We start from the raw sequence: 14,739 nt of genomic DNA on the forward strand, positions 1-14,739 counted from the left end.
ATTGTGTTTTCGTGAAAGGAGCATAATTGTCTCTTTCAATCATCCAAGCTTAACCTCTCAATTCAGTGAAAATTTGTCAAAGTGTTTTCTCATGATATAATATTAGAACAAGCAAAAAGAAATATTGTTTGTTTATATGGATTATGTACCATGAGCCAAACATAAGCATGTAAGAGATTTCATTTTTATAGAGATGTCAATATTTTCTTCCATTGAAACATTTTACAGTGTATCAGAAATAATTAAAATTCTTTTCAGATTCTTGGACAGTAAGTGATAAATTGATGATTAAAAACATTGTTTTCCAGAGAGGTGGAGTCGGCGGAGGGAGAGGTGAATACATTAAAAACTACTGTTCTTTGAACTTCTCATTGGTCTTGCAGCATAGAATGTAGGTTGTTAAAATATAGAGCTTTATATATGAATGAAAACTAGCCGGAAAGGTTTTTTTTTAAAAGCACCTTAAGTCTTTAGAATTGAAAGTAAAGTTAATCTTATCTGAGACAGGTCAGCCTCCTAACACTGTTTATTTTTCCCTTTGCCTGCTATTAAACTTATCAAATACATTCTATCTGTGTTATCTTAGAAGCATCATCTCAACCTTCTGTATTTTATGTGAATTTTCATTGTGTGTTGTCTATTTTTTCAGTACATTTGCATCTGCTAACTTCTGTGCGTTTGAGTACTTTACTTAGGATGTGAAGGATGAGAAAAACTTAAATCTTTGTGTGCGTGTGTTGTGTGTGTGTGTGTACGTGACAGAGAGAGCATGCGTGAGCAAGAAAGATTGAAATAATTTTTATGTGTAAAGGTTAATTCTTAATTAATCTTTATAAGAGTATATTGTTTCTTGAGATTAGCTCTGTAAGACTGTCACTTTTTTTTTTTTTCCATGTAGTTATCAAGTGTGGCTAATTTGAAAAGTCAGGTTGAGAACCAATATTTACTCCAAAGATTGGCTGTTTGGATCACATTCATTTCTCTGGACAATTCAAATGTTTATGCATCCAAAAATCTTTTTTTCAAATGAAGATTATACACACACACACACAATTATATTTACACATATATACTATTTAAAAATTTTTAGCTTTTTATTTTCCACTAGGATCTTTTCTTTCTTTTTTCAGGTTTTGGTGGTGCTCTGATGATGCATTATGAATTTATCATTTCAACCTTTTTTCCTCTTCCAATTCTAGTGTAGTAATTTTTGTGACTCTCCTTAGTGTGTTTTGCAAAGGAACGGTGCAAAGAGAACTTAGTGGTTAAAGTTTCCCAATCCTTTTGGACTAGGTGACATTGTCGGGAGATATGATGACCTGTCCAAGTCTGTCAGTGAACGAAACGAGAAGCTGCAGATAACCCTGACCCGCTCTCTGAGTGTGCAGGACGGCCTGGATGAGATGCTGGACTGGATGGCGGGTGTGGAGCGCTCGCTGGAAGAGCAGCGCCCCGTGCCCTTGAACTCCGCCGCTCTGCAGGACGTCATCAGTAAAAACATCGTAAGTGACTTCCAACAAACCACTTTTAGTTGAAAATAAACCCAGCATCTCAGGTTATTCAAAAAGTGTGGATGTTTTCATGCTCTGCCCATATCAAAGCCTTTCACTGATTTTCACTACACATTTTCATCCCTAAAATTCATATATCCTGGGTTTTTCCATGTGTAGACATAAACCTATATATGAAGAACTTGAATGTTCTTGTTAGTGTAACATTATTTGCTCTTTTATCTGTGTATCTTCCTCAGCATATGAATCGTGGGTTATAAAGATCATTCTAGATGGCAGGGACCAGAACCTTATAATTCTCTTTAAGAAAAAACACAGACTTATTCTTCCCAGGAACTTGAACTGTATATACTATTGGGTTCTCTTGCTAAAACAGCACTGGAAATTTGGATAAATTTAAAATAATTGTTTGAAAGTTACTAAGAGAGTAGAGCTTAAAAGTTTTCATCACAAGGAAAAAAATTGTAACTGTGTGTGGTGATGGAGGTTACCTAGACTTACTGTGGGGATCATTTGGCAATATTTACAGTTATCGAATCATTATGTTGTACACCTGAAACTAATATAGTGTTATAACATTGTTATAACAGATAATTATACATATGTCAATTATACCTCAATTTAAAAATTGTAATATATTGAAAAAAATATAGTAAGCTCCAAGGATGGGTAGATTTAAGAGAAATTTAAGGCGTAAAGAGATGTCTCCTGAATATAAAAACATGGTAAGTAGCGCTTGCATAGAGACAAGTGTGCGAAGCGATTTTCTGTGGAGCAGAGAGGGACTTCCCTCTGTGTACTTTTCACGAACATCACTCATGGTACAGGGCATCCCCGCACACCGGATCCTGTTTGTTCCTCACGGCTTCAGCCAGCTGCCCAGGAGGTTAATCAGATCAGTCTTGTTGTTGTCTAGCCTTTGAAAAATCAGGACCGTGGATAATCCCTGGGCTGCAGGAGATCCCGGGGTTGCTGAGTGGCGGCTGTCTCCTGCCTCGCCAGGGCAGCCAGCCAGCTGTTCTCCAGTCTCCTTGCGGGGACTGGGGATGGGATTCCTCCAGGGACCAATCAGCTTGTCTGTCACTCCCATTAGCTTCCTTAGTCACAGGTGGCTCAAACTTCTGTTGTTCTGAATAGTAATTTTTACAAGTCTGACGTTATTTGTAAATATCATTATGTTACGTGTGTGGTATTTGGTTCATTTCAGTTGTTGGACCAGGACATTACGGGGCGGCAGAGCAGCATAAATGCCATGAATGAGAAAGTGAAGAGGTTCACAGAGACCACAGACCCGTCCACCGCATCCTCGCTGCAGGCCAGGATGAAGGACTTAGCCCTTCGCTTTTCAGAAGCAAGTCGCAAACACAAAGAAAAACTTGCCCAAATGGAGGAACTCAAAACCAAAGTGGAGCTGTTTGAGAACCTCTCAGAAAAGCTCCAGACATTCTTAGAAACCAAAACCCAGGCTCTTACTGAGGCAGACGTGCCTGAGAAGGATGTTAGTGAGTTGTCTCAGTTTATGCAGGTATGTTTCCCATGGAATTCACAAGACTGATCAAATATATCAACAGCTAAGACAAGCACATACATTTATTGGCAGAGTTATGATTAACAAGCATCATTTTAATTGCTGATGGATTGGTTAGATCTATGCTTTCCTCCTTTAAAAACTTCAAAGCTCATCTTCTCCTTGAAGCCTTTGGTCATTAATCAGAAGTGAACACCATCTCTCATTTTCTGTATATCATAGGTGATATACATATCTTATTTCAGAGCCCACAGAGGCAGAATGTAAAGAGTGCATATTTAAATTAAATTACACTGTTCTCTTTCAAACAGCCTGCCTGCATGTTTGTTTCTGCTTAGACCATAGGCAGGATCATTCTGTGAAATTCTGAGTGGAGCCATTCTGGTCCCATACTTACATCTTGATGGGATGCCCTTTGAAGATCTAGCAACACCTTATACTTTTTTAAATTTTTGTATTGAAGTATAGTTGATTTACAATGTTGTGTTAATTACTGCTGTCCAGCAAAGTGACTCAGTTACACACACACACACACACACACACACACACACGTATATATATATATACATTCTTTTTCAAATATTCTTTTCCATTATGTTTTTTCATAGGCTGTTGAATATATTTCTCTGTGCTATACAATAGGACCTTGTTCTGTATCCATTCCATATATAAAAAGCTTACATCTGCTAACCCCAGCCTCCCCCTCCATCCCTCCCCCAAGCCCGTCCCCCTTGGCAACCACCAGTCTGTTCTTTATGTTCCTGGCAACATCTTATATTGATGAAATATCTAAATGCTTTGTAGGAATCAACTTCTGAACTGCTAGAACGCAGGAAAGATCTCGAAGTTTTGCAGAATCTCTTGAAGGAGATCTCCAGCCATGGCTTGCCAGGGGATAAAGCTCTGGTTTTTGAAAAAACAAATAATTTGTCAAAGAAATTCAAGGAAATGGAGGATACTGTCAAAGAAAAGTAAGCACCACTTAAGAAATTGGATTTTATTCTACTTGATACTAATTGGAATGCATGATTTTTATTTAGTTATGTAGCTACCTGAAACAGTTTTTGGAAACTTGAGAAAAAGCTTAGGGCTACTTTATAAGTACTTTAATATTGATAAATTTTTTGCTGTTAAAACTAAGTATAGTTTTTGTTAAAGTATTTAGGAGGGAAATTCACCACTTCTTACATGAAAGTATTTATAGAAAGCACTGTGTAAGGAAAATGGTGGTGGTAGTGTTTTACTGAAAGTAGTCTAAACTCACTGTGGTCTGAAGGCTTTGGCTATTACATTTTTATTTGCAAAGGCAGAAATAACCTTGAAAGATAGCCCATGGTTCATTGCTTTCTGGGCTCCGTTCAGAAATGATGCATCATTCCAGCATAGTTCTGGATAGTTCTGGATGGCTTTTTTTTTTTTTGTAAAATAGTTTCCTTTTTGAAGAGTTGTAGATCAGACATGATTCCATGAACAAACAAGGTAAGAAACAAGAGAATGAACCTAAATTAAGGTAAAAAGCTGTACAGGGGTGTGAGCCTTCTGATTGAGTTTTATATTTCTGATCTCGTGCTAGTTGAGAATATACATCTGGTTTTGCCAAAGTTCATACAGAAGCCACCCAAAAGATAGAAAGTAGTCATTTCTCTTTCAGCTATTATTCTTCGTCATTTCTTTGGAATTGTCTACCTAAAACTTTTGAGTGCTGTCTGGACTACTCACAGAGCTATCATTTCCATCCTATTTAATTCACATGGCGCAGAAGAAATATTCTTGATTTCTTTGGGTAAACTCTAGGTTGTTTCTTCTGTTAGATGGGTCCAGTTATAAAACCATGTGGTCATCGGTGATTAGTTTACCAACCATGTACTCTCTGCTAGTAATCCACACACCTGCACACGTGCACATGCCATCTACATGGTATCCAGTTACCAAATCTAACTGTCCTCATAGCTGTACCTGTGCCAGGCGTGTGCCCTCCCTCTGTGTAGTGTACAGAGACTGTACAGAGAGATCCGTATAGTTCACTGTGGAGCTTTCTGAGTATCCATGGGGGAGGTGCACATTAAGTTCTGCATCACTAGGTCTCACCTCGTTTTTGGAAACTCAAACCTGTCCTCTCTCTCTGTAAAGACCCAGTTTACCCATCCACTAAAGTGACTGTAGTGACACTAGGTGGCGCTGTGTTTCCCTTATGTTAGTGACTTGTGTTTCCCCTCTGGTTCTCAGCCTGCTGGTGTTTAGCACCATATAAAGCGGACAGATAAAAGCTCACTGGCTCTAAATCATGTTAAAGCTGTTTATATGGCTTTAGAGCGTACATAGCATTATAGAGTGTCGTTACACATGGGTTACAAATATCTTAACTGTTCCTATCTTGATCTACAGACTTTACTGAGGAAATAGACAAGGAGTAATTTAGCTGGTTTCACTTGCCACCTATGAAACCTTTCCTCCTGTATCTGAGGATTGGAGTGTGCCTGGGGAAAGATTTTTTCTTAATGTTAAGCTTGAAATGGGCATAATAATTTACTTTTTAGTAATTAGTCCTTTGGAGTGTCTCCCTTTGTGGCTTAAATTTGTCAATGATGTTTGTGATCTAGAAAAGAAGCTGTATCTTCTTGTCAAGAACAGATGGATGCCTTTCAAGTTCTGGTTAATTCATTAAAGTCGTGGATAAAAGAAACCACAGAAAGAGTTCCCATTGTGCAGCCTTCTTCTGGTGCAGAGGATTTAGGGAAATCTTTGGAAGAAACTAAGGTGAATCACTGTCCATGTCTGATAAGAATTTCTCATTTGCTTGTGTTAGGAATGAGAGGTTTCCTTTTATCTAATAGCACATAAGTTAGAGCCTCATGTATGTACAGTGTATTTTGGTGGTATTTGGAAATCATGACGGGTTTAACTGATCCTTTCGAAGAAGGACACAGACTTTCAGTTAATTTGCTTTTTTAAAGAGACGTATTTGTGAGTTGCTGACTGGTCCGAGTTTCTTTCCCCACCACATCTCTACTTAGTTTATTTTTTATACCATTTTTCATAATGTTAGTAAAAGATCCTTCTCTTCAACTCAGCATTTTGCTCTAGTTTGGATATATCACTCTAACCAGTATTTGAAGATGGAAGTTATTTGAATCTCTAGTGTGTGAGTCTTGTCATCTGACTCAGTCATAAAACTTATGACCAGTTATGGCAAGTTTTCCACTCCAAATTTGTGGAGTTGTGTGTCCTTTAAAATTCATTGAAGTTTTGATGATTAAAATTCACTATTAAATGGAATTCTGAATTTCCATTTTTTAAAATTGTTTCTACTACCTTTTTTTTTTTGTAACTTGGCTGTTACCTAGTACAGTTTTGCAGACTTACAGTTGACAGTTACTTTGGAACCCGTGGCAGCTGGGACTAGCCTGGCTTCCACTGTGGCTGGGAGCAGAATTCAGGATGGACCCCACCCCACTCCTCACTAATAACAGTGTTAACAGTCACTTGGACCATTGGAACAAATAGAGATGCTGTCCTTTTCTTCCATCCCATAAGTCAGAACCCACAATCATCACTGTTTTAAGATATGTTTAAGACATTGAATTATAATGTATAACTTGGAAAAGATTACAAAGACTGAAAAATAATGTGTTTTTGTATCTCCAGAAATTACAAGAGAAGTGGAGCTTAAAAACACCAGAGATTCAGAAAGTCAACAACAGTGGGATCTCACTGTGTAATCTAATAAGTGCTGTGATGACCCCTGCAAAGGCCATAGCAGCAGTTAAGTCAGGTAAGTGCTTTATTTACATTTGTGGTAAAACCCATCGGGTTTTACCAATGAATTGGGTCCACCCATGTTGATTTTATTTGTGTATGTTATTTTTAAAAATTAATGCATAAAATAACCTCAGAAACACGAAGGGAAAGTGACAAGAAAGATGGCATCTCTAAACAACCTAAACGCTGCCACGGAAAAGTGTCTGTTCTGGTCAAATTTCAGATCTCTTAGGTTTCATCTTATTAAATACTACAATTTAAAATGTAACCAAATTCATCTGTAAGAATAAGGAACATTATATTGGGGAAGGGGAAAGATCAGATTCCAGTTTGTTTTTACCTAATTGATGGGGATGTAGAAATTCTATTTGAAATCTTTTTTTTTTTTTTTTTAAACTTGTTCAAGTCAAATGATCAACAGCAAAGTACAATAGCTCCCATGGCTAAGCCCTTCACTCTTTTTTTTTTAAAGAAGATGTTAGGGGTAGGAGTTTATTAATTAATTTATTTATTTTTGTTGTGTTGGGTCTTCGTTTCTGTGCAAGGGCTTTCTCTAGTTGTGGCAAGCGGGGGCCACTCTTCATCGCGGTGCGCGGGCCTCTCACTATCGCGGCCTCTCTTTTTGCGGAGCACAGGCTCCAGACGCGCAGGCTCAGTAGTTGTGGCTCACGGGCTCATGACCAGGGCTCGAACCCGTGTCCCCTGCATTAGCAGGCATATTCTCAACCACTGCGCCACCAGGGAAGCCCCTGAAATCTTTGATAAAGAAATGAGTCTGGTCTCCTGGGAAAGAAGGAAGTAAGGAAAGAGAACAGGTTCTTTTCTGTTGAGTGGACCTCTCTTAATTTCTTCCCATCTGCTTTATTCCTTACACTATTCCCAAAGAAAACAGTTCTATACTGTGTTAGCCAGCATGTCTGAATCACAATCTTACCAGGCTTCTCAACAGAAAGGGAGAGTCATGTATAAATAATGGTTCTAAAATTAAGTTGTGGATAGAGTTTTAAGTTTAAAACATATTTATATTTGTTGTCACTATCAGGTTTAAATAATCCAAGAGAAGACCAAAGGCAGATCTCATATCTTTATTCTGAGGGTTTCTGACGATCCTCTGTGGTTTATCTGCCCTGCTTAGCCCCCAGCTGTTCCCATTGTGAGGCTGATGTTGAGCTGGGCCCATCTCCACCCACTGTTTATTCTGCTCTTTTAATCCCATTTCAGGCAGTCCTCATAGTGTAGTGTGTGATGATCTCTCCTTTCTCTCCTAATCAGATTTCCTGAAATGTCAAGGTTTTTTGTTTTTTTTTAAAGGAAGGGAATTCTGTGGTGTTTTACATTAGTTCTTCATGCCCATTCTATATTAGTAATAAGTAAAAAGTATTTTTTTCCTACTCTTGACACCTCCCAAGCATGGTAGGAATTAATCTCGAGTATCTAAAGGGTACTTTCACTTCCATCTGAAAGGCCACGGTGTGTGTGATTTTTTTTTTTTTTAAGGGACAAAACTTTAGATTAAGATTCAGATATTTAAATGTTTTTGTTTAGGCTTGTTCGTGTGTGGTTAGTTTGGGGAAATGTTTCTGTGTTTTGGATAGAGAGCCAAGGCATACTAACATGAGAAGGTCTAATTGATTTTTTAATATTCTGGTTATGAAAAAGGAACCGGTGCTAGGTGTTTATGGAATTAAAGAGAAATAATTACTATAGCTCACCAAGTAGTTCCTATTTGCTAGGCAGTAGGGTAACTGTCTTTAATGCCCACAGTGGTCTCGCGAGATACGTGTAGTCTCCCCAGCAGTTTGGTGGGATGGATTCACCTGTGCAGCCTCACAGGAAGTCATTAGTGAGGCTGGGGTTTAAGTTCAGGTGAGACATATGCCAGGGCCCAGGTGCCCCAGCCACTGTACCTCCTTCCTCTATATTGATACAGTAATGGTTTCTTTTACTTTTAACTTTTCTCTCATGTCTTTTTACCTTATTCCGCCTCCATTAAACCCATGAAAACACTGTAACTACAGCAGACAATTCTCAGTTTCTTAACTTGAGACAGACATTCTTTTGTCCGTCAGGCATTTATGCTTCAAGCAACACACATAGTGACCAGCTTCTGTGCTTCAGGGACTGTATCACTAAAATAACTTCAGCTTTAAAGCAACCTTATCCCCAAATTTTCTTATAAATTAATAGTTAATGATTAATGTATATAATATAAAGTTACTGAAACTCTACTGTTTAAGTTGATCATGTTATGACTTTAAGAATAAATTTTATGCAAAAGAGAGGATATAGCTTGATCTTTCAGACCTTCATTTGATTTTGAAATTGAATCATTATTTTACATTTTCAAATAGTAATAACATTTTAAAAGAATTAGTGTTTATGGCATTTGCTTTAATGCCACCTACTATTAATATATATAAAATACAATAGAAATCTATGATGACTTCAGTTTTAATATTTTTGCAGGTGGAGTAATATTAAATGGTGAAGGAACAGCCATAGATACTCAGGATATTTTGGCAAATAAAGGTAAATGGTAACTTTAAGTGCTTATTGATTAAATTACTTGGTCTGGTGTTTTTTTTTTGAGAGAGAGAGAAAATCTTTTTAGGGATGAAAAGTAGTTATATCGAAATTTCAAACTTGAATTAAAATGGTATGAGTATAGTCATGTTCTCCATAAATAACATGTTTATATAACATTCCATGCAATTTTGTTCATCTGAACTTAATGAAATCCAGTAATTCAGCTTGGCATTTGGTTTATGTTTCCTTCTTTCGGGTTAATTTGAGATATTTTCTCACTTGGGATAACATTATTTGAGCTATTTTTTTTTAATTTGTTGCCTGAGGAATTAATAAGCATCATTTCATGATTTGGGGTTTTTATTCCATTTTAAATATCTATCTCATTTCACTTGTATTATGCAGTGTACCTAAAGTATTTGTCATTAAGTAGCATTGTAAGATGATGTAACATTTTAGTTCTAAAGACTCTATGACTTTATCATAGTAGACTTAATATTGACAAAATAGAAGGAAATAGCACGTGAAACAAATTTTTATTTCTAGAGCTCTAAACACCCTGAAAATGTGTCAATATAATTTTTCTTCTTATGTTTAGGATTAACGTCCATTAAAAAGGATATGACTGACATAAGCCATGACTATGAAGATCTTGGCCTCTTACTTAAAGACAAAATAGCCGAACTGAGTACCAAACTCTCCAGATTGCAAAAGGCTCAGGAAGAATCAAGTGCCATGATGCAGTGGTTACAGACAATGAACAACACTGCCACAAAATGGCATCAGGCACCTACACCTACGGACACTGAGGCTGTGAAGAGTCAAGTTGAACAGAACAAGGTATCTTCTGTGGGTCCATTTACCGAAGATGTGAGAGAACAGATTAGCACTCAGAACTGAGCCCTGGGGGTCAGGAGCCCCGTTCTGGTTTCTGGCTCTATAACCTTCAACACATAGTTCGCCAGCTTTGTTGAACATGACTTTTTGTAGAGATTGATGCTAATAGTCACTTATTTTTACACGCAGATGTTATAAAGATGAGTGAGCTGTTGGGTGCAAGCAACTTTGCCACCTTCAAATTAGTTTAAGTCTTGAATTTTAACCAGTACTTATTGGAAAAGATGTATTTAAGGGCTAAGTGTATTAGGAATCTGTTCTGTCCAGTATAAAATAGGGGAGCTCATGCTTTCCCTTTGTTTAATACACGGTATTTCTTGCTACAACTGTCAGGGTTGGGAAAACGGTTTTGCACTTTGGCAATGCTGGCAAAAATGTCTCCAGATGACTAACTTATCTTTGAACTCTGTAACGTGTTGTCCAGAAAAGTGCTTATTTGCTAGTAGTCTCAAATCTTGCAGCCTTTATCAAGACTGATTTTCTGATTAATTACAATCATACTGATGTCATTTTCCTTTTTTTCCAAAGGGATTTGAGAATACCTTGAAATTCTTTCTAGGTGATGGGATGAGGGTCATTATCTCTGTAGCTCTAGCATTCCTCCTTGGAATTCTGTTATCAGCTAGTTGAAGAATAGTTACGAAGAGGAAAAGAAAATATAATTCACTGCTGAATCCAGTCCTCACTCACTTCAGCCTTTAACAGTGGATTGTTTCCCCTCTTTTGGTCATGTTGGAGAAAAAAGTGCTCTATTGAAATTGTGTTTTTGTCTTTTGATGTTGACATACTTTAATGAAGTTACTTTTTTTATTTCCTTGTTAGTCATTTGAGGCAGAACTGAAGCAAAATGTAAACAAAGTGCAGGAGTTGAAAGACAAGCTGACGGAGCTGCTGGAGGAGAACCCAGACACTCCGGAGGCCCCCAAGTGGAAGCAGATGTTGACGGAAATAGGTATGTTACCACTTACACCAGAGGCCGTGAACAGAAGCACAGTCATTTTTTAAAAACCATAATCTCTATCAGAAAACATCTATCCAGCAATCTCACTGACTTTGGGATTTGTTTCATGTTTCAGAATCGATCTTTGCATATTCTAAAGTGTCATTTCATATTATATGGTGCTAGGCCTTGGCATATCTTGTGTTTTTCTCACTAAACACAGTAACGAAATTTATGTTTATGAAGAAGGTAGATACCAGTTGATAGAATGCTGTGTATTGAGTCACATGTTTTCATTATGGTTTATTTTTTATTAGGTTTTGGGTGCTTCTAATTTTTTATGATTTGTTATATTTTAGTGTGGAGAGTCCTTTTTGTTTGTTTTTCTGGAAAAGCTGGGTGCCTTTCTCCACCATGGAGTTCCTGATGGGACCCCACCAGCCCCTGTTTCATGCTGCTGGTCCCTTTCCCAACCAGCCTGAGAAGGCTGCTCCCCACAGGAGTCTGGGGGTTTGCTCTTTACCCAGAGTCCTCCTCCCATCTCCATCCTGTCCCTATATAAACTGTTCCTCGGAGATGCAGAATTGCCTTCACAAGCCCTGTTATCTTATCACCCCTTTTCCTTATTGTAATGATATGGGAGTGAGTGTAAGACAGTGACACTCATTTTCCCTACTTCATAGTATTTGGAGAATTCAGTGAGTTAATGTGTGTGCAGCTCAGACAAAGAGTATCGGGCACATACTAAGTATGTTTAACTATGACTATCACAAGAATCATTTTACTTTGAATTGTTCCATTATATTTAGCTAAATCTTGTCCTTCCTTTAGAGTCAGATATGCTGTGATAAATTTAGAAGTTTCTAAGTACGTTTTAGTTTACTAAGAGTCATCCTTATACATATAACTGCTTCACTTTGCTGTATACCTGAAACTGACACAACATTGTAAATCAACTATACTCCAGTAAAAGAAAAAGAGTCATCCTAAGAGATCTTAATGTTGAAAGGTGTATTTAATCCAACAATAGAGACTTCTGTTGCATTATAATTAATTGGGCCCTAATTCAGTGGTTGTCAGAATATCAGAATTACTCGAAGGAATATTTTCAAGACATCTTAGAATAGCGGAGGGAGCGAGGAATGCATATTTCAGAAAAGCTTCCTGATAAGATTTTGATATTTCTCCTTCTCCGTTTATGGTTGGAGTTGCATTATCTCATTATCAGATTGTGATTGACTAGAACACGCCGTATAGTGTGACGTTGTTTAGGTAAACGTTTCAGGGGCTGGGCTCTATGAAAAGCAGCTCTTCAGTGCATTACACTAGGTGAAAAAAATCTGTCAGATCAGCTCTTCACACCGTCAGTGTTGAGTGACTCATGTGTTGAGAGATGGTCTGTAATTCTGGGCTTCAAGGAGCATGCCGTCCTCAGGGCTGGGGGAGCAGGCAGGGCATCCTAGTGGAGGGTGAGACCCAGTGGGATCATGAAAGCGGGATGGGGCAGGGACAGAAGGGGAGGGATGGAGCATGTGAGCTGTGGGGCCCTTGTGCGCCCAGCCTGTTGAGATGAGGACGTGTGATCAGCGGGCAGATGAGGGCTTCCTCTCGGAGGACAGACCTTTTCAGATGAGCACACGAGGGCCCTTTTGTGGGAGACCCTGGAGGTCAAGCAGAGGTCATCAGATTTTGCCGTCTAGTTGGTGACGAGTAAATTATTGAGGGGTTTGAGCCCAGAAGTGACATATTCAGTGACGTTTAAGGGAAATTATTTTAGAACCAAATTCATTGCAGCTGAGGATCACGAATCGCAGGTAAGCTGGTTAGAAGGCTCTTGGTCTAGGTGTGCAGCTCTGGAAAGGGTGCTCCTGGCAGCAAGAGCAGAGCATCCCCTGGGGACATGTTAGAAATGCACATTCAGACATCACTTCAGACCTGCTGATCAGTCCCTCCAGGGGTGGGCCCAGCACCTGTGCGACCAGACCCTCTAGGGGTCTCTGATGCAGCTCCAGCTTGAGAAGTACTGGTCTTGGCAAAAGATGGTGAGGACCAATGTGGAGTTGGGTATTGGGAATGGAAGCACTGTGTTTAAGGGTTTGTGATTGAGGATATAGGAGAGTCATGAAAGAACATCCTGAATTATGGCATTTCATGACATGCATGAGAATAACCTTCAAAAGAAGTCTAAAAGTCGGAAAAACCTACCCATTTTGATAGGAATATCGTGAGTTTTTTCCTCCAACATTGAATTTAAGGGGTTGGTGAGATTTCCTATTGTAACTTCTGAGCAGTTGGCTGCTGATGTGTGATTTGCGTAGAAGAGCATGGTTGGGTGTAGATACACACATTTGGGAGTCACTTACCACCATCTGGTCGTTGAAGGTTTGCTATTAAAGAAAAGGATACATGTTCATTGTTCTAGTGGGTCAGTTCTAGTTGAATAAACAGACTCTGTAGGACTTCTAGAAGGAATGAGGGTTCTCAGGAATATTCCATAATCTACAGCATCTTCCATCAGATTCAAATCTATTTTTCTTACACTTCAGTTGACACAAACCATTGGGACCATAAAATCTGTATCATTAAATGCAATTAACGCACAGGTTAGTCTTTAATTGACTATGTAAGGAGAGCCCTGTCCTACAATCTCCATAGATACAGTTGTATTAAATGTATAACAAACAAACATCTGGGCTTCCCTGGTGGCGCAGTGGTTGAGAGTCCGCCTGCCGATGCAGGGGACACGGGTTCGTGCCCCGGTCTGGGAAGATCCCACATGCCGCGGAGCGGCTGGGCCCGTGAGCCATGGCCGCTGAGCCTGTGCTCCGGAGCCTGTGCTCCGCAACAGGAGAGGCCACAACAGTGAGAGGCCCACGTACCGCAGAAAAAAAAAAAAAAAATCTGTTTCATCCTTTATCTTTTTTTCTTCTAGATTCTCAGTGGCAAGACCTCAATCAGTTAACAGTTGATAGACGACAGAAACTGGAAGAATCCTCAAATAATCTAACCCAATTCCAGACTGTGGAGGCTCAGTTAAAACAGTGGCTTGTGGAAAAAGAACTGATGGTCAGTGTCCTTGGGCCCTTGTCGATTGACCCAAATATGCTGAACACACAAAGGCAGCAGGTGCAGGTGAGTCCTACCTGACTTAACAAGACAGATGTTTTCATTAGAAATACATTACCTTTGATGGTATGTGCTCTGCCTGTCTCGGAGGGTTTGTAATGTGTCAGATGCCCACGAGGTACTGTCGTGAGGCTGGCGGGAAACCCCCAGAGAAGCAAAGCTCTGGAGCATCCCTGGAGCATCCCTGAGGGGTCCACTGAGCCCACGAGTATGGTCAGGTCCCTTGATCGTTTCAGTCATATTGTGGTTTGTAGAGACCCTGTTAAAGAGGACTTTCTTTGAAGTATATTAATAACATACATATTAATAACATATGATTGCATAAGTAATAACATTTTTATGAGAAGCTAGTATATTGTTTAGAAATGACTCCTTTGAGATTTTATTCATTTTGATTGTGGTAGGAGATAATGAAACTTATAAAGCTCATGCAAAACATCCCTGAGTCGGGG

General features: G+C 38.9%; 1 protein-coding gene across 22 annotated transcripts in view; it reads left to right on the top strand.

Annotated features, from left to right (window-relative positions):
- Positions 1–14,739, top strand: part of DST (dystonin) — a 497,966-nt gene that overhangs the window by 379,831 nt on the left and 103,396 nt on the right. For all 22 annotated transcript variants that reach the window (XM_027126879.1, XM_027126873.1, XM_027126884.1 and 19 more), the window contains 9 exons: positions 1,294–1,502; positions 2,719–3,036; positions 3,844–4,010; positions 5,640–5,796; positions 6,685–6,811; positions 9,265–9,327; positions 9,923–10,164; positions 11,044–11,173; positions 14,094–14,293. In XM_027126879.1, coding sequence (XP_026982680.1) covers positions 1,294–1,502; positions 2,719–3,036; positions 3,844–4,010; positions 5,640–5,796; positions 6,685–6,811; positions 9,265–9,327; positions 9,923–10,164; positions 11,044–11,173; positions 14,094–14,293 — 1,613 coding nt within the window. The remainder of the gene's footprint in view (positions 1–1,293; positions 1,503–2,718; positions 3,037–3,843; positions 4,011–5,639; positions 5,797–6,684; positions 6,812–9,264; positions 9,328–9,922; positions 10,165–11,043; positions 11,174–14,093; positions 14,294–14,739) is intronic.

The sequence above is a fragment of the Aethalodelphis obliquidens genome, unplaced genomic scaffold (genome assembly GCF_003676395.1).
Source record: "Aethalodelphis obliquidens isolate GAN/ISIS:26980383/991018 unplaced genomic scaffold, ASM367639v1 scaffold31, whole genome shotgun sequence".
Taxonomy (NCBI): Eukaryota; Metazoa; Chordata; class Mammalia; order Artiodactyla; family Delphinidae; genus Aethalodelphis; species Aethalodelphis obliquidens.